Genomic DNA, 21,713 nt, shown 5'->3' with positions numbered 1-21,713 from the left:
TAAAGCAAATATGACTCTCCAGTTGCAGGGGTCTTATAGGTGCTATCTGCTTACAGTTAAGAGCAATTTAGATATCAGATTAGAAAGCCTTCCCATTGACTGACATCTTATAAATGAAATCTGCAGCCTCTTGAACTTAATTATATCTTCATGAATATTGTAAGGCTTCAAAACTTGGCTGTGGCTTTGAAACTCAGCCAGGGAGGTATTAATGGTGTTATAATTTGTATTTATGTAATGCTGTTTCTTCCAGCTGGTTCAAAGTGTAAAGGTAAACTGAGGCTGGAGCCAAACCGGGAATGAAGACACAAGGCAAATGGTGGTGAGAATAGCCTTTATTAGGACTCGGGGCGAGGCTCCTCAGTCCAAAGGTGCAGGCCGAGGAAGTCGCGCTGAGGGAGGGGGGTAGGGGCTTCTTATAGCCTGAGAAGTAGGGAAGCCGGTTGTGCAAACAGGGCCTGGGGGGTCTTGAAACTACTAGGGCAGGAGTTGAGTAAGGGTCACGAGGAAGGGGTCTTTGGAAACTGTTAACCGAAACTGCTGTTTACGAACTTGTGGAATGCAGGTGAGCTGCAGGTCATGGGGGAGTGTCGTTGCCCAGCCGGAACCTCTGATGTATGTAAGTCTGAGGGTGTGTCCAAAGAGGAAGGGAAGTCTCGAACAAAGGGCCTGCTCGAACAAAGGGCCTGCTACGCGGAGTGGCGCCGCCATGTCGGGTCTAGATCCCTGCCTAACACAAAGTACCTAACGCATTGTTTCAGTCTATCTACATAACATGCAAATGAGTTGTTAATGTGGAAGACCTCACTGTACCCATTTATAAATAGGGACCCTAAGGGTCAATGAAGTGACACAAATTAGCAAAGGCCACATAAAACTCTAGGAGGTTTCTTTGTGCTCTGAATGCCTCCCTAGGAAAGCTGCGTTCACTATTGAGATGTGTCTTATTTATATCACATCGTGCTAAATACACATTCAGTCTCAACTTCTGCTTCAGCCATCAATCCCAGCTCCTGTTCTCCTTTTCTCTTTCTTTGCCCACCCACTTGATTTCCATCAATAACTTCTTCCTACTCCAAGTCCTAGAACATCATTTTTAATCTTTAAAGTTCAAGAAACTTTCCCAGGGCCCCCAAAATGGTGATTATTTTATGTGTAGGTCTATGACGAGCCCAGAAATCTCCATTTTAACAGATACATTAAAAGAGTACAATGCTTATAATTTTTTAAATACCTCATGATATGGTTTGGCTGTGTCCCCACCCAAATTTCATCCTGAATTGTAGCTCCCATAATCCCCATGTGTCCAGGAAGAGACCCGGTGGGAGGTAATTGAATCATGGGGGCAGATTTTTCCCATGTTGTTCTGGTGATAGTGAAGAAGCCTCGGGAGATCTGATGGTTTTGCAAAGGGCAGTTCCCCTGCACATGCTCTCTTGCCTGTGTCCGTGTAAGATATGCCTTTGCTCCTCCTTCACCTTCTGCCATGATTGTGAGGCCTCCTTAGCCATGTGGAACTGTAAATCCATCAAACCTCTTCTTCTTTACAAATTACCTAGTCTTGGGTATGTCTCTGTAGCAGCTTAAGAATGGACTAATATATCTCACAAGCAGTTTGGATGTGGAGTGGGAGAGTTGGAAAGAGTGTTAGTATCTTGAGCCTGAGCATTATGGTGTAGTAGAATCTAGGTCATCCATTCTTTCTTGAATTGAGTTCTCAAGAAGCAGAGCCAGAGGCAGAGATTCCTCTGCAAATGATTTGTTGAGGTGTGCTGTCAAGAGGAGAGGAAGGAAGTAGGCTAGGACTGGGGAGTAAGTTAAGCAATGTCTCAGTTGGAGAGAAGCTGCAATCTGATTCCAGGGAATCCTCTGAAACACAGATTGACTGAGAGTTAACAAGGGGTCCAACCTTTTGAACTCCAGTGTCAGTCATTGGTTGAGTTCTGGCATGGGGCAAAGAATGGGGGAACAGAGTCTTCCTGATGACGCATTTCCTGTTCGTCTGAGAGCAATTCTGTACAGAAGATGCCAGCTGTGGGTTGCTTTTAGCAACACTCCATCAACTGTGCTGTGAGTGTTCTAGTTGATAAGGTGATCTAGGCTGGTCACCAAAAGTATCAGCTCCATCTCTACACTCACCAAAGGTCACCTTTGCTCCTAGCCTTGACCTCCTTGCTTTTCCCTTTCTCCAGTATTGGCAACTCTTCTGATTTGATGCTGAGACACAGTCCCACCTTGAACCCAGTTCCAGTACCTGACTCTGTATATTTTTGTGCCTGAGTCCCTTTCTTGGTAGCTTCTATGATACCACCACTAAGTAAAAACTTGTTCTGAATAATGCTTTTCCTAAAGAGTGATGTCCTGCCCTGGGGCCTGTCCATTGAAAGGTTGCCCTCTCTGGGTTACTGGTGTATGCATGACTTTTCCTTTACTGCCTGTTTCCAAGGTCCCAACCTGGGTTTTCCCTTTCTTGCTGAACTTATATGCCTGTCCCTCTTCCTGGTTTCGGGAAGGGCTTCCACACTGCAGAGCTCCAAGGACACCATTATCATCATGTTCTCTGTGGATGGTGCCCTCTGGAGATGTGCAGTACAGCAGTCCAGGCAGTACTCCTTGGGTAAGTTTCTGCTTCAGGACTACTCTTCTGCAGCAGAACCTGGCAGCCCACTGCCCAGACCCAGCCTCTTCCAGTCTCTCTCATGTCCCAGGTTCTGCCTGGAGATAATCCATACGAATTCAGGAATGCTTTTACTTCTCTGTGCCTGTTTCTTTGTAATACTTTTTCACTTTTAATTTTTTTTTAAAAATTGGAAAATCACAAGAGGCTGTCAAATGTTTCATATTTGGCCAACTAATAATGAAATTAAATGTTTCAATCAAATCACTTGGGGAAGATATTCCTAAAATGTTCTTCGGACAGTGTAAACAAAGGAACTAAGCCATATATGGAAAGTAAGGGATAGGGATATTAAGCCAGCTTCCTAGTCTCTGGGATTGCTGCCTGCACATGACTTGGCCTTTTCATGAAATTTAGGGTCTGTGTGCTATGGCAGACATTCAAAAACGCTGCTTCCAGCTTCTTCCCTGCCAGGAAATCTCTCTTCTAAAGATACAGCACAATGATGTACTTGGTGAATCAGACGCAAATTTTGTGTTTATTTACAGGAAATTAACAAAAGTGAAAAAATTATAACAACTTAAAAATATTACAATAAATGTTATCATTATAATTTTAAAATAATGAGGTCACAAACAGGAATATACAATTCCCCCAAAAGAAAATGGTTTACTTCCCCTAGTAACTAAAGAAAACAAAAAGAATAATTTTGCACTTGTCAAACTGGCATATATTTTACAAAATGATAGTATCTACTGCTGGTCAGGATGTGGTAAAATGGGCGCTCAGATATGCAGCTAATGGTAAAATACGTTGTACAATTTTTCCTGGAGGGCAATTTTCCAATATGGATCAAGAGTCTAAAGAAACATCTTGATTGAACAAATGTACTGCAAATGATTCATACCAAGGAAATGATCATGTTATGCAATGCTAGAAATATTTGTGTGCAAACAGGAAAAATAAAAACTTCCAATATTCCTAATCTCCAACAGGTCAAATATTAGATAAATGCTAATATATTTTTACATGAACTATAATGGCTCCATTTTACTGGGCTATGTCAGGTATGCTATGAATTGGCTTTTTCCATGGTGATATAATCCAAGCTCAAAAGTTCCTAAGACTGGCATGGAAAAGACGGAGCAGGGTTGAAGTTACTGGCATCTAACAAGCTCAGCTCCAACAAGTCCTCTAGGTGGTCTATCTTATCCTGTTTGAATTCTGAATTTGGTTTGGGGTCCAAGCCGCAGCTAATCAAAGAGTGTTAACATTGCTTTCTTTGCCTCTACAGTTCACACATCCTTCTCAGGGCCTCATGCATGTCTATGGCTTAGAGTAGGACTTGTGAGCTTATGTATGTTTAAAATAGTCACTGTGTACTGAACACCATCTAGCAGATAAGACCTTCAAAGAAATGATAGTCTATTGAGTCTGTCTATGCTGAAAGTCTATAGGGGCTCCTTTTGACTTATTGCTTCAAATCTAAAGCCCTCTGATTTGTTAACGTTCAATAACTATCTGTTGTTATTCCCTGGCTTCCTGCAGTGGAACGTTATGGTGGTACAAGTTATAGAAGCCCAGAGTAGCTCTTTATTAACCAAGTTCACAAAGGATTGGATCTGCCCTGCCCCCTCCACACTCTGTTTGCACCACTATCAGTTCCATTGTTACTTAGCAGCCCCTTCCCCCTTCTTCTCTTCTCTACTCTGTGTCTTATTCTTGCTTAATAGCCATCTTATGCCCAGCCTCCCCCACAAATCTTCCCTGGGATGCCACAGTGACTGCAGCCTTTCTTAAATCCGTGTCCTTATAGTTGGACCCACAAAGCTTGACTCTATTATATACAAATAGCACAGAGTTAAACATATGAAACATACTCCATGAACAGCTAAGTAGGCACTTTTCCAAGTGGAAATGCAATCACTGCGGTATTAAATTCTTATTCTCTTGAATAACTTCAAAGGATGAACTGGCATTCTCATTTTAATTTTATTCTAAAAGCAAGTAAAAATTCCTATTATATCAGGTGCTGACATTTTCATCCCACCAAAGAACTGAATGGACATGAGCATTCAACGATTCCCTTCCACCCAAACTCAATTCACAACCTTAACATGGAACATAATTTTTTTTCTACATTTAAGGGACTTGAAGAACATCTCACTGTATCAAACTAAAATAATAATCTGAACTTTTCCCTTTCATTTTTTCCATTTATACACAGCTTATTTTATTTCCACAGACATTAAGAGCTCTGAATTTGACTAATATACTAAATAGACACCTCATTTTGTATTACAGCTTTTATTCAATAATCTTGAGTGATACGTTATAGTCATCATATCGGGTTTTCTTTTAAATATTCTTAAATGTATTGTCACCATCAATAATAATCATGCTTCACTTAGATCGTCATCCTATTGCAGAGTTGTAAGTCATTCACTCTGAGAATAATTGAGATAATATGAAAGACAATTGTCTAAATAACTTATTACTGCATGAAAATAAGCAAAGTGTGCTGATATCAAAGTCTCATCTGACGATACGAAGAAGGTTTTGCAGTTGGCGGCAGGAATAGGGGAAGTGTTGTGCTGCATTTCTGTCAGCACACTAGCCCTCAGCTATCCTTTCCCTTAACATCATAAGCTACACTGGGCTGCTATAACTTGTACCACCATAACATTCCACTGCGGGAAGCCAGGGACCATGGAAACCCACTAAACTGCAACATCCCTTGGCACACAAAACAGGCTTTTCCTCCTTGATGAATACAGTCTGAAAACAATCCAGCAAGGAATTTTGTATGCTGTTTCAGTTTACATTAGCATTTGCAGACATACCTGGTGACTATGACTCAGCAGTTGTTGAGGCAAAAGGAAATCATTTCTGCCTTCACTTTAGATTCTGTGAGCTTTCAGGGGACACTACTGAAAAATCAATGCCAGGTTTGTACTTAGAGAAGCTTCTGTTAATGGTTTTCCTGTTGACTTAGCCCACAGAAGAATCTGTCATATTTAATTAGTGAGGCAGTATCATACTGATCAATCTTTTCCCTGGCTTTTCTTTCTTAACTATTTCTGAGCATATATAGAATTAATACACCTATCTTGGTACTAGTGCCCATTTTTCAGCAAACTAGTCTCTGCAATGACTTTCTTGTCCCTTGTTGAAGGCCATAGTAATCTCTGCTGCTGCATTTTTGTTTTTGTGTCTAGCTGTGTAAGAAATTAGTGCAAGGGCCATACCACCCTGAACGCTCCTGATCTCATCTGATCTCAGAAGCTAGACAGAGTCAGGTCTGGTTAGTACTTGGATGAGAGAAATCAGAGCATGGAACCAAAGCCACATTTCTTTTTCTTTTCTTTTTTTTTTTTTTTGAGATGAAGTCTCACTCTATTGCCCAAGCTGGAGTGCAGTGGCCAATATTAGCTCACTACAACCTCCACCTCCTGGGTTCAAGGGATTCTCCTGCCTCAGCCTCCCACACAGCTGGGACTATAGGCATGCGCCACTACACCCAGCTAATTTTTGTTTATTTGGTAGAGACGGGGTTTCACTATGTTGGCCAGGCTGGTCTTGAACTCTTGACCTTGTGATCTGCCTGCCTCGGCCTCCCAAAGTGCTGGAATTACAGGCATGAGCCACCATGCCCAGCCCCAAAGCCACATTTCTAACCTCACTCGCAGCTTAGCATGTCCTCTTATTGAAAAGGTTGCCTCTTTCAGTGTTCAGTTCAGTTAGAGGATGCTACAAAACAACGGGCCCCAAAATAGTAGGGTCCTCTGAATGCACACATTCTAGTATTCAGCCCAAAGCATGTGCAAACCCACGTGCATGCACACACATGGTGAGAGAGTTCTGCTGTACTACCACTGCATTTTGTACCCAGAACCAGGACCGTCCTCGACTAACACAGGCTTTGGTGTAAATCTCGTACGTTAGTCCAGACTTCTTCCTTTATGTTGAGGTAAAGGTATCCATTGCTCATTCCTTCCATCTAGCCTTGGTTATGTATGACTAACTATGGTCTATTTTTTCTGTTTTCTTGGTTTTGGTTAGACAAACCAGGTGGTTAGTAGTATGTTAAGATTTCTGTCTCCCTCCTTCTCTCTAGAATTGGTTCCTTGTTTATGCGGTTTTGAGAATCAAATACATACATTGAGGGCGTAGAGGGACCACTCCTATTTCATCTAAATTCCAAGCTCTAGTTGAAGACGTTTTTCTTGTAATATTAGAAAATAATCTACTTTTGGCACAAAAACGAACATGGAAAAAGTGTAGACAAATAAGCACCTGACCACATTTGTGTTTGTCTCATGTATTCTCATCTCAAAATAACTAGAAACCATCAGGGAGAATCTTGATATGTTGCCCAATTAGTATTTTGGTAGGACTGAATCCCATTGATGAAGACATCATCCAAAAAGGGAATAACACGTGACTTTCTAGAAAGCCAAGTTCCCCAAAGCACTAAAAAAGTTCCACAGTCAACAGAAATATTGGCCCAGAGATGCTAAACTCCATATGTTCCTCAATCACATTTCTGATGAGTGTGTTTTGGTAAGCTTGTGCAAGGTCTGTTTGCAAAGACCTAACCCCAATGGTGCAGCCAACCTTAATGAGAAGCCTTGTAGGCGTAGGCGCTGCTTCTCTGAGATAATTCCTTGTGGCGCCTTAGAGCTTCTTTAAAGGTTGTTATTATTATTTGGGCTCTAAACTAATATCAACAACCATGACTGTATGCCTGCCTCAAGGGCCGCTCATTTAATTAGAGTCTTAGTTAACCGTTTTTGTGTATTTACCCCTAGAAGAGAAGGTGCACTTGAAGCTTTTTAAGTGCATGGACAACGATTATGTTCAGAAGAAGTGACCACGTAACAGTCTGGGAACTCAGACAAAACCTTAGGGAATCAGTTAATAGTTTATTGTGGCTGTGTTGGTCTGAGGGTTGTAGAATCTATAATCCTGACTTTTAGTGGTGAGCGTCTTTCCAAATTAGTTTTGCCTGTTGATTTTTAACCTTCTCTATGCAGTGATGAACAAAGCATCTATATAAAGAGCTATGCAAAAATTCTGTCTCTATATTAACATCATTCGTGTGAAATAAATCACAGCAACATTACATGTGATACAATGTTGTGGAAGGTCTCTTTATAGATTATATATGGTCTGCAATCAGGGACAAATTTTATTTTGCACACACAAACATTTGTTAATATTGCAACAAATATCACATCTTCCCATTAGCTTGCTGAGTGTAATGTTACTCCTGGACAGTAACTAAGCAAGAGACAGAAGTACCTCATACTTAAGAGTGAGAGTTGCAGAGTCAGGCAGGCTGGGTATTAATTTAGTGACTGCCACATCCACATCCTGCTGTGTGATCTTGGACAAATTATTTGACACACTAGTCTTTAGATTGTTCATCGATAAGTTGAGGTTAGTCCTATCACCCATTTCATAAGTCCTTGTGAAATGAATAGAATGGCACATGTAAAGCACCTAATGGAGCTCCTATCACAGAGCAAGCATTTAATCACATTATCACTTATTACCTGATACTGGGTCAGATGTTAGACTAGTTCTTGGACATATTTTTAAAACTAACATTTGCATTTTAGAATACTGTTAAAGAAAATTTGCCAAGATAGCACAGAGTTGTTTTATATCCCACATCTAGCTTTCCCTATTATTAATATCCTATATTGCCACATAACATTTGTCATAGTTAATGAACCAAAATTAATGCATTATTATTAACTAAACTCTATTTTTTTCAGATTTCATCTTTTTTTTTTTTTTTTTTTTCCTTTTTCTCTCCCAGAATTCTATCCAGGACATCACATTTCATTTATTTTCCTTGTTTCCTTAGGCTTCCCTGGGCTGTGACAGTCCTCAACCTTTCCTTATTTTTGATATCTTTGAGAGTTTGTAGAGGTACTGGTGAGGTATTTTGCAGAATGTCCCTAAGTTTGACTTTGGCTAGCTTATTTCTCATAGTTCAGTTGGGATTAGGGAGAGGAAGGCCAAAAGATAAAGTGACATTCTCAAGTATATATGATCAATTTATCACTGATGATGTTAACACTGATCACTCGGCTAAGGTGGTGTTTACCAGACTTACCATAAACTTACTTTTTATGCCTATTTAAAAAAAAAAAAAAATGCTATGCTCTTTGAATGCTAGTCACTCAGTGTACGACCCACTTAAAGAATGGGGACTTATGTTTCAACTTGTTGAGAACAGAGTATCTACATAAATTATTTGAAATTCTCCTGTACCGATTTGTCTCTTCTCTCTCTCTCTCTTTTTTTTTTTTTTTTTTTTTTTTTTTTTTGAGACGGAGTCTCGCTCTGCCACCCAGACTGGAGTGCAGTGGCCGGATCTCAGCTCGCTGCAAGCTCCGCCTCCCGGGTTTACGCCATTCTCCTGCCTCAGCCTCCCGAGTAGCTGGGACTTCAGGTGCCCGCCACTACGCCCGGCTAATTTTTTGTATTTTTTTAGTAGAGACGGGGTTTCACCGTGTTAGCCAGGATGGTCTCGATTTCCTGACCTCGTGATCCGCCCGTCTCGGCCTCCCAAAGTGCTGGAATTACAGGTTTGAGCCACCGCGCCCGGCCTCTCATTTGTTTTTTACTTAATCATTTATTTATATCAGCATGGGTATTTATTTTATACACTGGATTATAATCCGCTATCATCCTTTTTATTTTGTTACTCGATTTTTTCTGGCTCTGATGGTTGGCAGTCTTTCAGTTGGCTCTTGTGTCCCTTTGACATATCTCCATTTTTAAAATTGTTATTGTTGTTGTTTTTATTTATTGTTATTATTATTATTATTATTTGAGATGGAGTCTTTCTCTGTTGCCCAGGCTGGAGTGCAGTGGCACAATCTCGGCTCACTGCATCCTCTGCCTCCCTCCCAGATTCAAGTGATTTCTGGCTATTTTTTGTACTTTTAGTAGAGACAGAGTTTCACCATGTTGGCCAGGCTGGTCTCAAACTCCTGACCTCAAGTGATCTGCCCACCTCAGCCTCCCAAAGTGCTGGAATTACAGGCATGAGCCATGGTGCCTGGCCTCCATTGTTTTGTTTTTTGAGCACTTCTTCACTTTCTGGCCCTACAAAGTGCTCTAGACTTATCTTGTATATTTCCTTCACCTGCACCACACATGATTTTTTTTCTCCAAAAAGTCCTGATCCCTTTTATTGAAGAATTGTATTAGAAACCAAGATCTGGGCATTGGGTGTGCTTACTGCTATCGGAGTGTTGTTGATTCCGTGAAAAGAACTAGGTAATATATGTATGCCAGACCACATGTAAACATGTATCTGTAATCATTTCTGTATAAGTTTATCAGTTTATATACCAAACAAAATTTAAATTCATGCTGATGTTTGCAACAACCCTTTTTCTGTACCACATGGTTTATTCTAGCTTTCTCCTTTTGCTTATTTGTAACCTCCCAACCCAACAGTGATAAAATGCTGGCTTCTAACACCTGCTGTTCAGTCTTCGTATATGTATGTGTAGCTATTTGAAAATTATTAACACATACCCCATGAGAGACAACTTTACTATCTATAGTGCAGTGCTGATACTTCATTCCTGAGTGTAATTTTAATAGATTTTGCTCAGACTGTGACCTCTCAAGGTGATCCTTTTTATTGTAGAATCTGTATTTGTCATTCTTGTTTCTGTAAATATGCCCTTTACAACCTGAGCAGAGTGGCTGACATATCCAAATAGATTTGCATGAAGTCTGGACCCTACATTTGTTTTATCAACAGATGTTACTGCGACCTCCTTGCCTGTGTGCTCTTGACAACATTAATCTTCCTAAATTCTGGGATAGATATTGACTAAAGTTTCACTAGCCATGAGTTTTTATTAGGTCCTTAGGAATTCTAAATTTGACTCTTTGAAGAGATGCTATTGGGAGACACCACATAAAAGGTAACATTCAAGAAATCTTCACAATTAAAACACTGGGACAGAGTGTCATCATTTAACTGGGTTGATAAGTCTACATAAAGTACCAACTAATAGTGCCCTGAAGAAATGAACCTTAAACAAAAATCCACAGTGTATCTTTTTTTCTTTTTTTTTTTTTTTTTTTTTTTTTTTGTGATGGAGTTTTACTCTTGTTGCCCAGGCTGAAGTGCAATGTCATGATATCGACTCACCACAACCTCCACCTCCCAGGTTCAAGTGATTCTCCTGCCTCAGCCTCCCTAGTAGCTGGGATTACAGGCATGCACCACCATGCCCAGCAAATTTTGTATTTTTAGTAGAGACAGAGTTTCTCCTTGTTGGTCAGGCTGGTCTCAAACTCCTGACCTCAGGTGATCCACCCACCTCGGCCTCCCAAAGTGCTGCGATTACAGGCATAAGCCCCCAAGCCCAGCCAAAAATCTACAGTATATCTTATTCCCATGTGTTGCTGATACAGTAGTAAACCTTATGGTCTATATTTAAATCACAAAGTCTGTTCAGAACATGGCAGCTTCTGTTCCATGCTTCCATTTCATCTACTTGGCATATTAATTTCAGGAAAATGGCTGAAAGATACTCTGTAATATGTCCTAAAATAGACTTTTTAAGTGCAACATTTTGTCAAGTTATAGGTATTTTGTTGCGTTCATCAGGAGTCAAGCATAAAAGTGGATTTATAATGTTAATGCCATATAACATTTATGGTTTTGTTTTTGTAATAAGCAAGACCTTGTATTGGTTACCAGAAGATGTTACGTTAGAATGAAACAGGCCAGAAATAAGTAGAGTTTTTACAACAGCTCTTGTATTTCACTCTGTATTATTCCCTTTGTGTTATTAGCTCAGCCTAAATCACTGCAGCATGAAAATAGAGATACTCAGAAAGGACATACCATTGCTTGTCCATAATAGCATAAACTTTGAAGCTTCCTTACATATCTAAAGGAAAGCATCCTTCCTGTCACCCATAAATAAGTAGAGGTGGTACTATCAGCATGGATCTGCCTTCTTAGAGTGTGGGAGAGGCCAAGAGGAATAGGCTCGGCAAGGATTCTGACCCAGCAGGTTGTTGAGTAAGGAATTGGTTCCTGATGGATTCTTACAACAGTCTAACTTCCCACACTGGCTAAAGCAGTCAGCTCTCTGTAGCATACTCTGTCTCTATGATTACCTGCCAAATGCCTCCTGCAGGCCTGCAAAGATTAGTTACTTCAGGGGGAGTGGTTTATAACTCCACAACACTGTTTTGAGCCAGATCAATAATAACAGCGAAGGTACACAGCAAGCAGCCCTTGTTTTCTCTCTTAAAGAAACAAAGAACCCCACAATTCAACTGTTACTGACCCTTGGCATCACTTTAACACCCTTGTGATTGCCCTTATTTGTTTTCCAGATACACCATAATTTTTTGAAATATGAATCAGCTAAATGCAATTGTATTTTCAGAGATTCAAGATCTACCATACATTGTTGTCAATTTGCAAAGAGCCTGCTGTTTATGTGTCACGCACATGAGAAATTTCTGTTTTAACAATAGATTGGAAGGATGCATTTATAAAAGTGTCTGTATTGTTTGCACATGTAAAGCCCAGGTGGGGTTAAGCAATAGAAATTCAACTAATAATAACAGTGATGATAACATGTGCTTGATTAAATGAGCTTTTCTTTCTTCTCTTCTATCCTACATAGAAGTTAATTTACATTTTAATAAACTGAATAGAAAATAATGGATTTGTTATATTTTCCTATGATGTGATCAAAGATAACCCTTTAAGGAAAGAGTAAAATATAGTGTCAGAAGAAACAATTCCCAGGTCCTAGACTTGGGCACAGGCAAGGCTAGACAGTTCTGAATCTTATCTCAAATTCTCTCTGGAAGAGCATAAAGAAATTTTAGCAGCCAGGCCTTCAAACAAAATTGAGGGCACTTTATCCCTTTGAGGTCATCATTTAAAAAATGACCTGATTAATCTTCTTTCAGTAAATCTAAGAATCAGGCAATTTAAAGGAATATGAACTTCATTTTCTTTGCTCGATATTTTAACAATATAAAATAATTACAGCCCTTTCTATTTTGATCTGAATTGAGATTGTATCAAATTAAGCATTGAATATATAATTCTGTCAGGCAAAACTAAGCAGTGGAGAGCTACAAATGTCGAAAAATCAGAAGAGTATTTTCTCCAGGGGGAGTCACGTTTACCATTGTTTCCCCAAATGCTTCCTTGCTTTACGAGGAGATAGAATCATGCTTGTGGTGTCTGTTCTTTAATTTGAAGTTAATGCCAATAATTTAGATTTGGAAAGGTACCACTGGACCTACGTGCATAGTGATGGGGTTGCATTAACGAAATCAAACAGGCATCAACAAAGGTACTTTATTGAGCTAAACATTCTTTCAATATTTCTTAATTCTGAACATTCAAACGGGCACAATATTACTAAGAACTCAGAACAAACATTAATTAAGCTAATGATTTTTGCTAACGAATGTCCTGCTGTCTGTAATGGGACTGCTCCACTAGTTGGGTAGGGCTGCTGCATGCGTGCACAGTGCTACCTAACAGGGAGTGCCTCCATACGAATTCCTCATCTGTCCTTGCTAACTAAGTCTGTGACCTTGAACTCAGGACCTCTGAGATGTTAGTGGGCCAGTCAATGTATTTCCTTCCCAAATTTAGATCCGAATAAGAAGTAGACCTAGGAATAGACTTGTGAGTGTACATAGAACATTCAAAGAAATTTATAAAAAATTAGAATTAATAAGTACATTTAGCAGCTTGCAGGATTCAAAGTTAGTATGCAAATATCAACAGTATTCCTGTATACTAGCAACAAACAATTAAAAAATAAAAGTATGCCAATTATAGTAGCATCAGAAAAATCAAACACATAGAGCCTACACACTGAAAAATAAATGAAAAAATTGCTGGGATAAATTAAGAAAACTAAATAAATGAACACTTTCTTCTAGAAATGCTCCATACCATGACCTGGGCAGCAGTTACATGAATGTGTACATATGTAAAAAGCTTTTTGACCTGTAAAGATTTCTGCCCTTTACTATATGTGATTTATACTTCAATGAAAAACAAAACTAACTGATAAACTAAAGACAAAACTGGATCGGGGACATGGTTTTGATATGTGCCCACAATAGACTTTTGAGTACTTGATCCCCAAACTAGATAGATTAACCTGTCCAGTCACTGATACGGCTGGACAACTACAGTCCACATTTACCGAAGGATGAAGAGCCAATCCGAATCTTCGAGTCAACTGCCTGGTTCCAAATAAGAGGAAAGACTGAGCTGAACATACCCTCTATTTGTTTTTGTTTTTTTCTAATCCACCAATAAGTAGAAACACTTCTCTCTTCCTAGTAGGTAAGAGAGGCTCAGAAATTAATGTGAGTCTGTTTACAAAGGCGATAGTCTGTTTCCCTTTGTGAAGGGAAAGGAGGGTGTCCCTCCCCACCCAGACTTAGCTTTGCCCTTTAGTCTTCCCTTTTGCGAAATGGTGATAATAGAACCTATTTCACACAGTGGTGTGAATGGCTTTGCTAAGTACCAATAAATGTGGAATTGGAGGAACAAACTATAAAACTTTAGAGGGGGAAGAGATCTTCAGGAAGATAATCTCATCCATTTATGTTATCCATTTCTGTTCCACAGAAAAATATGACCCCTTCATTATTTTATTATTTTATATATTAGGAAACTGAGGCCTAAGGAGGTCAAGACCCTTGTCCAACCTTCATGGCTTTTTGGAAATACATTATTTTGTTTTTGTTTTGTTTTTTTGTTTTTTGTTTGGAGAGGGAGCTCCTCTCTTGATGCCCAGGCTGGAGTGCAGTGCCACAGTCTTGTCTCACTGCAACCTCTGCCTCATGGGTTCAAGCAATTCTGCCTCAGCCTCTCGGGTAGGTGGGATTGCAGGTGCCTGCCACCATGCCTGGCTGATTTTTTGTAGTTTTAGTAGAGGTGGGGATTCACCATGTTGGCCAGTCTGGTGTTGAACTGCTGACCTCGGGTGATCCACCCATCTTGGCCTCCCAAACTGTTGCGATTACAGGCGTGAGCCGCGGCGCTCAGTCAGAAATACATTGTTGATATGCTATAGCAGAACTGTATCTAATCCCAGCTGCTCATGTGCCTCGTCCAGAGTTCTTTCTGCCTCACCACTCTGCTGAAAAACCATCCTAAATGACAGCAGATAGAGTTGCTGACCCTTCTCCCAGTCACCATAAATGTCCTGTTTTCAGAGGCTACCTTTTCTGTTCCTGTCCCCATGGAGAGCCTGTGTGCTGCTGCACTCAGGTAGCAGTTTATAGTCTTTGTTGAGCTTTCACAATAAGAACACGATTACTATTTAGAACCAAGGCAGTTATTTTCATAACCCGCTGTGAAGCAGTTAGGCAGGTATTCTTTTGAAAGTAAATAAACAGAGCCAACTGCAATTATTTGGTTCCATTTAACATATTACAAAAAGTAATGGTTTAATGAATCCTAGTGGTCCAAATAGTTAACGTACCACAGAAAATGATTCATAAAATCTCCTTCTCACTAATAACTCTGAGACAAGTGTTATGAAAAGGCACTAAACCCCAGGAAACCAAAGTGTTTTCACCTTCCCACCAAGTGACAATGTTATTGGTTTACAATTCTCTATTCACTAGCCATGAAAATATAGGATCTTTAGAGGACAGGGCATCCTATAGTAGATTTTGTTTGTTCAATAACAGACCCTTACAACATTATCTGGACGGTTGCTGTGGTAAAGGAAATGGCCCTGTAAAAGCCACATGACTTTCCAACTTTATGTCACATGTCTCTGCATGCTAGTTTATTAGACTTGGAGCCAGCAGGGCTGAGACTGAGGTAGTAGCTGAAGAGAGTTCTTCCTGACAGTAGGACCCCCTTGGGTGTACAGAGCCAGGGAACTGGCAGAGTAAGAGAGCACAGGTACTCACTTCAGATGGACACAAACACACAAACTTTGTGTCTATTTTGGAAAGGGGTGTGAGCTATTACATTGCAAATATTCCGCGGAAGCATGTATCTAGCTCCCCTCCTCTCTATATGGCGCTGACAGAATGGGCTTCTTTGTCATCGTTTGCTATTGGTAGATTGGGTGCCAGTACTTGCAGTCAGAGAGAGAGCTGTGCACATCTGGAATGATCCAGAAAGAAGTCCTAAACCAGGCTTGACAATGATGCCAGGGCACTGAAGGATGCCCTGTCCTCTGTCACCAGAAAAGTGTCTCCTCTGTAGATTTCTATACCTGCCCCTGCGTTGCCACTAAGTGTGACAGGAAGAACAAGGACTGAGGAGGCATTTGGATCCAAATTATACCACATGCTTTCCTCACCTGTAAAATAGTGAGACTAATGTTTAGTTGGCAGGATTATGGTAAGCATTATAGCTCATTTATTAAGTATTGTATATAACAAACACTTAAGAAGTGGTAGCTATTATTATTATTATTATTATTATTATTACTACGGAGGCTCGCTCTGTCGCCCAGGCTGGAGTGTGGTGGCGCGATCTCAGATCTCAGCTCACTGCAAGCTCCGCCTCTTGGGTTTACGCCATTCTCCTGCCCCAGCTTCCGGAGTAGCTGGGACTACAGGCACCTGCCACCACGCCTGGCGAATTTTTTTCTTTTCTTTTCTTCTTTTCTTTTCTTTCTTTTCTTTTTTCTTTTCTATTTTCTTTTCTTTTTGTGTGTGTGCTTTTAGTAGAGACGGGGTTTCACTGCATTAGCCAGGATGGTCTCGATCTCCTGACCTTGTGATCCACCCGCCTCAGCCTCCCAAAGTGCTGGGATTACAGGCGTGAGCCACCGTGCCCGGCCGTGTTATTATTATTGTAGACATGAAGCTATTGCCTTTACTTTAAATGCTCTTGCCCAGATATTTGCCTGATTCACTCCCTATTCTTCTTCCATTATTCACTCAATGGTCCTCTTTTTGGTGAGGTCGACTGTAACCGATCAACATGATACTGTCTCAACATACCCACTTTTTCTTTCCTGTTCTCTTTTATGTTTTTATGTAACACTGATTTGATTGTAATTATTACATATTTTTCTTAGTCGTGTTAATTTAAAAACATTTTCTGTAGCGTTTTACAAGAATTTAAGTCCTGTGACATCAGGTATTCCTGTATGTTTTGTCTACATAATACCCCATTGACAAAAGCAGTGCCAGATATAGCATAGGTATGAATAAATATTTGTCAAACAAATCTTTTAAAAATTAGATAAGTGTGAAATTAGTTAAAAAATAATAACATTCTACTGACTATTGTTTGTATACACATATGTATACATCTATGTACTTATGTTTATGTGTGTCTATACATACATATTTGTACATTAATCTTACCCATAATAACCTCAGAAGATAAGACACAGAAGGCACCTGGCTTAAGAGAGATGACACAATTTGCCTGGTTTGCCTTTACACCTGTGTTCTCAAAATAATTATTGTCAACACTAACTTTCACTCTAAAAAATGACCCAAGTCATAAGTTATATGATCACCCTAAATGAGGATCAAAAGGAAAACGCTGGTCTCACAGATATACAGGAACAGTTCCTGTCTCAGTGCTGATGAATGAAGTATCCACTAGACAACCACTGGCACTGGCTTAAGAAATTTGTACTGGAGACACCAACATAATTTTTTATCTATGTAAAATAAATCTTTTTTTTTTTTTTTTTTGAGACGGAGTCTCGCTCTGTCGCCCAGGCTGGAGTGCAGTGGCACAATCTCCGCTCACTGCAAGCTCCGCCTCCCGGGTTTACACCATTCTCCTGCCTCAGCCTCCCGAGTAGCTGGGACTACAGGCGCCCGCCACTTCACCCAGCTAGTTTTTTGTACTTTTTAGTAGAGACGGGGTTTCACCGTGTTAGCCAGGATGGTCTCGATCTCCTGACCTCGTGATCCGCCCGTCTCGGCCTCCCAAAGTGCTGGGATTACAGGCTGTAAAATAAATCTTAAATAGTAGTTATAAAAAACAGGAAGAGCAAACTCAGTGTCCATAAGTCTTGTCCCTAACAGATGAGTTTTCATTTGGTAAAGAACGTTGTGTGTTTCTTCTGATATTTTTCTACAGTTTGATCCTGGTGTTGGCTGTAATGACTCCACTTTGGATGATGGTTTTAGTATTGACCAGGACCCTTTAAGGGACTGCTGTCTTGAAGGTTATTTTGCCACTCAGTTTTTGCCTTTCTTTCTTTTTTCCTTTTTTTCTTTAACTCTTGGCAATTTCTCTGATTCTAGTAGCTTTAATATTTAGCATTTGGTCTTCTGGACGAGCCTATAAGGGCTTGCTTAAGAGTTACCAGGCAGATGGCACAAATTTACCTCTTTTATAGTCCCAGTAAGTTGGAGAGGGAGAGAAAGAAAACCAACAAAAAGGGCCGTGGGTTCTGGGTGACAGACATAAGCTACTCTGTTTAAATGACTCTGCAATTTTTGGAAGGAGGATCTTTGCTTTCTTTCTTATATAACTTTTTATACTTATTTTGTGTGGTTTGATTTTAAAATGCCCTTCCTGTCTTTCTGACTCCTCATTTCCACTTGGAAAATTTCCTTCCAATCAGGAAAATATTGCTTTAGCAAATTACACTTTTAACAATGTCCTATCATGAAAAGCTCAAAAATGGATTAAAATCTAATCTTCTTCCCCTTTAACCTAGCCTGGGTATTTTATATCTCACTCTCAGGGTAGATATAAGTAAATCTTTTTCAAGCTTTTGACTACATCTAAATAGATAGGCCTTTAAATAGAACTCTTTAAAAATGTCCATTTTCATCCCAAGTTCGACATCAAAGTCAAAACTCTTTACCGTTTCTTCTAAAGATTCAAACTGTCTAACTTCCTAAATATTCCTCTGCTAGTCTTAGCCTGGGAACCTTAGTGTCCAGTGACCTATTTAGGTTGCAACAAAGAGGGCAGCCAGCAGGGAGTGTGAGGAGCCCCATGTTGTTCTCAACCCCATATGCAGCTAAATTGCTGACCTCCCCACTTTCTAGTACTTCAAGCACACATCACATCGACCCCCCACTGTCAGTCAAATGAGGGAGGAAAAGTTCACTGCAGAGAGAAGCAAATTTCAGGAACCAACTAAAGTCTCTGAATTATGCCAGTGATGTTTCCCAAATATATTTTTTGTTTTCCTAACCTGTTATCTTTATTTCAGCAAACCCAGTTGGTCCCCAAATTTCTCATCCATATATGTGTCCTGAAGTCTAGACTTCCAATATGGAGCTTATATCTAATACAACACCATTCTTGTGAATCTGCTTGGCAGTAGGGGATTTTTGATCACCTGTGACATAGGTAGAATTGATTGCAGGCTTTTTGAAATTCACAGGTAAAATCTAAAGGCTAAAATTAATGTATAGTGTGACTCTTTCATCAAGAAATATTTTACCTGAGTTTCCAATAATTAGCAAATCTGATTTAAATATTTCTGCCCCATCAACCATTTATAAGAAGAGATTCATACTGACCAATTCTAACTCTGGAGTTTTGTGGCCCTGGAAATGAAAAAAAATAGTGGAATCACCAAAAGAAAATACCATGGTTTAGATAATGCATAAACTGAATTTCTGTAAACTGTGGATTGTCATAAAGGAATAAAAAATGTTTTTTTAATACCATGATATAGGAGATTTTTAATATAAATTCCTGTAAACAAAGGGGGAATAAGAGTTATTTCCGTTACTCCTTCAGGATTTCTTTACAATATTTGAAAGTCCTTTATTTTCACCCCTCTGGAATTTGTTTTATATCTCACAAAACCATTATTGAATAGAGAGAATAAAACTGAATAAACTATTTGCAGGTGGAATCCACTAGAGCTAGCCACAAGTACAAAGCTTGCACAGGTGGGCTTGGCTTCTGCCAGTGTCATTGCTCATTCCCTTCCTCTGAGAACCCCTAAAAGCATTTGAGAATTAAACCTAGAAGCCTAGTCTTTATTATTGTGACCTTGGTAGTGATGTATTTTTATTGTTACAGGCAATGAAAGCTTAGAAGAAAACTATGTCCAGGACAGTAAGATGGGGTTTGTCATCAATGCCATCTATGCCATGGCACATGGGCTGCAGAACATGCACCATGCCCTCTGCCCTGGCCACGTGGGCCTCTGCGATGCCATGAAGCCCATCGACGGCAGCAAGCTCCTGGACTTCCTCATCAAGTCCTCATTCATCGGCGTATCTGGAGAGGAAGTGTGGTTTGATGAGAAAGGAGATGCTCCTGGAAGGTAATCTTTTCAGTAATGAATCTAAATAACCTTGTGAGCCTTCCTGTGCCAGACAGATGGCAACTATGGCTTCATCTGGTTCCATGGTTTCTGGGTGTCATGAGGATAGATACAACTAGGTAGCAAAAAGTCCAGGGATAATATCAGATGAAATTACCAAAGACCACACTACTTTTTAAAATATTAAAATACTTCTTTTTCAACACCCGATACCCAGTATTCTACTGGTGCCACCCCCTTACTCAGCTATCACTTAACCCTTTTTCCAGAATGCTTGGGACCTCCCTGCAAGCCCAGGAAACTAAAAAAAGTACACTTGGCCAACAGAAACCTCTCAGACCTTGCCAGTACCGGGCCAGCGTCTTTCTGATTGATTAACTATATACCATTCTGGTTATGAAATATTTTGACTATTACACCTGGTTAAAGAGCTCAGTATGCAAAGAGAACTAGGTCCTGCATGTGTCTCCCTTCCCCTCAGGCTAACTTATGTTTCTGCTAACATATCTCGTGGAGCAAGAAAGGAAACAACTTTCTTTTTGGAATCGAGTCCCTATGACTTTTAAAGAATTAATCAAACAAAAAGCAGATGAAAAGTAAACCAAGGTATATGCACAAAATCCTCTCCAAGCCATTTTACATACAGTCTGCTCTGCAATACTTGTTTTGATACTACCAGTTGCTCAAGCATAATTGGTACATAGGAAATTTTGTTAGTATCAAGAATAGTTGTGTTCATTCATACGCAATTTCCTAGGAAAGGCATAATCAGAATGGCAGAAGAATTAACACCTTCAGGAGGAAGGAAAAAGGCCCTCAGCTTGGCTGCCACTCAGCAAGCCCAGGGCCTTATAGGCCCTGTCACCTTTCAGTGTATGATGTCCCAGACTTAGAGCTTTTTAGAAAAGCATATGCTGTGTTCAAGTGGAACATCGAATCATGTAATCTTCATTGCTGTAGGTGGATCATTGTCTTTCTTTTACAGATAATAAAACTGGGTATCAGAGAAACTAAGGAACTCACCTAATGTCCACAGATTGCAAGCTGTGGAGGCAAGTGCTCTCACTCTGAGGCTTCTAATCAGGCAACATCACGCTGCCTTTTAGCAGATCCTAAAATTAGCAACATGGTTGGCAATCTTCTTTTTGTGTTTTGAGAAAGAGTCTCACTCTGTTGCCCAGGCTGGAGTGCAGTGGCGCAGTCTCGGCTCACTGCAATTTCTGACCCCCGGGGTTCAAGTGATTCCCCTACCTCAGCCTCCCAAGTAGCTATGACTACAGGTGTGTGCTACCATGCCTGGTTAATTGTTTTGTATTTTTAGTAGAGATGGGGTTTCACCATGTTGGCCAGGCCGATCTTGAACTTCTGACCTCAAGTGATCCATCTACCTTGGCCTCCCAAAGTGCTGGGATTACATGTGTAAGCCACTATGCCCGACCTTGGCAACCTTCTTAATGTCATTTCAGAAGTACTGTAAGGGACTGTTTGACCCTAAATAAGCCTCCATGTATCTCTTTATTGTCAGCTTGAAGTCCTGCACTTACGGAGTACCTTGTGAGACCTAACTGGATTCTCCCTGTTAAAATCTGACAGCTCTAGGAAGGATAAATGATATCAGTCATTGTCAGCAATTAAAATGATCAATTTATCAGATTTCTTCCAAGCTGCTAGTTAGGTGGGAACAGATTTTGACTGGAATGCAAGTGGGGTAGATGGAATGATTCAGGAATTGGGCATGTGAAAAGCTTCGAGGAAGTGGTACCAGGAGCAACAAGTGGGTCTGAGATTCAGAACATTGACTACCTGCCTCTGTA

At 40.2% G+C, this 21,713-nt stretch overlaps 1 protein-coding gene across 4 annotated transcripts in view; it reads left to right on the top strand.

Annotated features, from left to right (window-relative positions):
- The window catches only part of GRM1 (glutamate metabotropic receptor 1), a 421,079-nt gene that overhangs the window by 311,427 nt on the left and 87,939 nt on the right, over positions 1–21,713 (top strand). For all 4 annotated transcript variants that reach the window (XM_050787344.1, XM_050787343.1, XM_050787342.1 and 1 more), the window contains one exon: positions 19,653–19,899. In XM_050787344.1, the coding sequence (XP_050643301.1) occupies positions 19,653–19,899 (247 nt within the window). The remainder of the gene's footprint in view (positions 1–19,652; positions 19,900–21,713) is intronic.

Source organism: Macaca thibetana, chromosome 4 (genome assembly GCF_024542745.1).
Source record: "Macaca thibetana thibetana isolate TM-01 chromosome 4, ASM2454274v1, whole genome shotgun sequence".
NCBI classification, from domain to species: Eukaryota; Metazoa; Chordata; class Mammalia; order Primates; family Cercopithecidae; genus Macaca; species Macaca thibetana.
The sequence above is the reverse complement of the archived record's forward strand: the minus strand, read 5'-3'. Positions and strand labels throughout refer to the sequence as shown.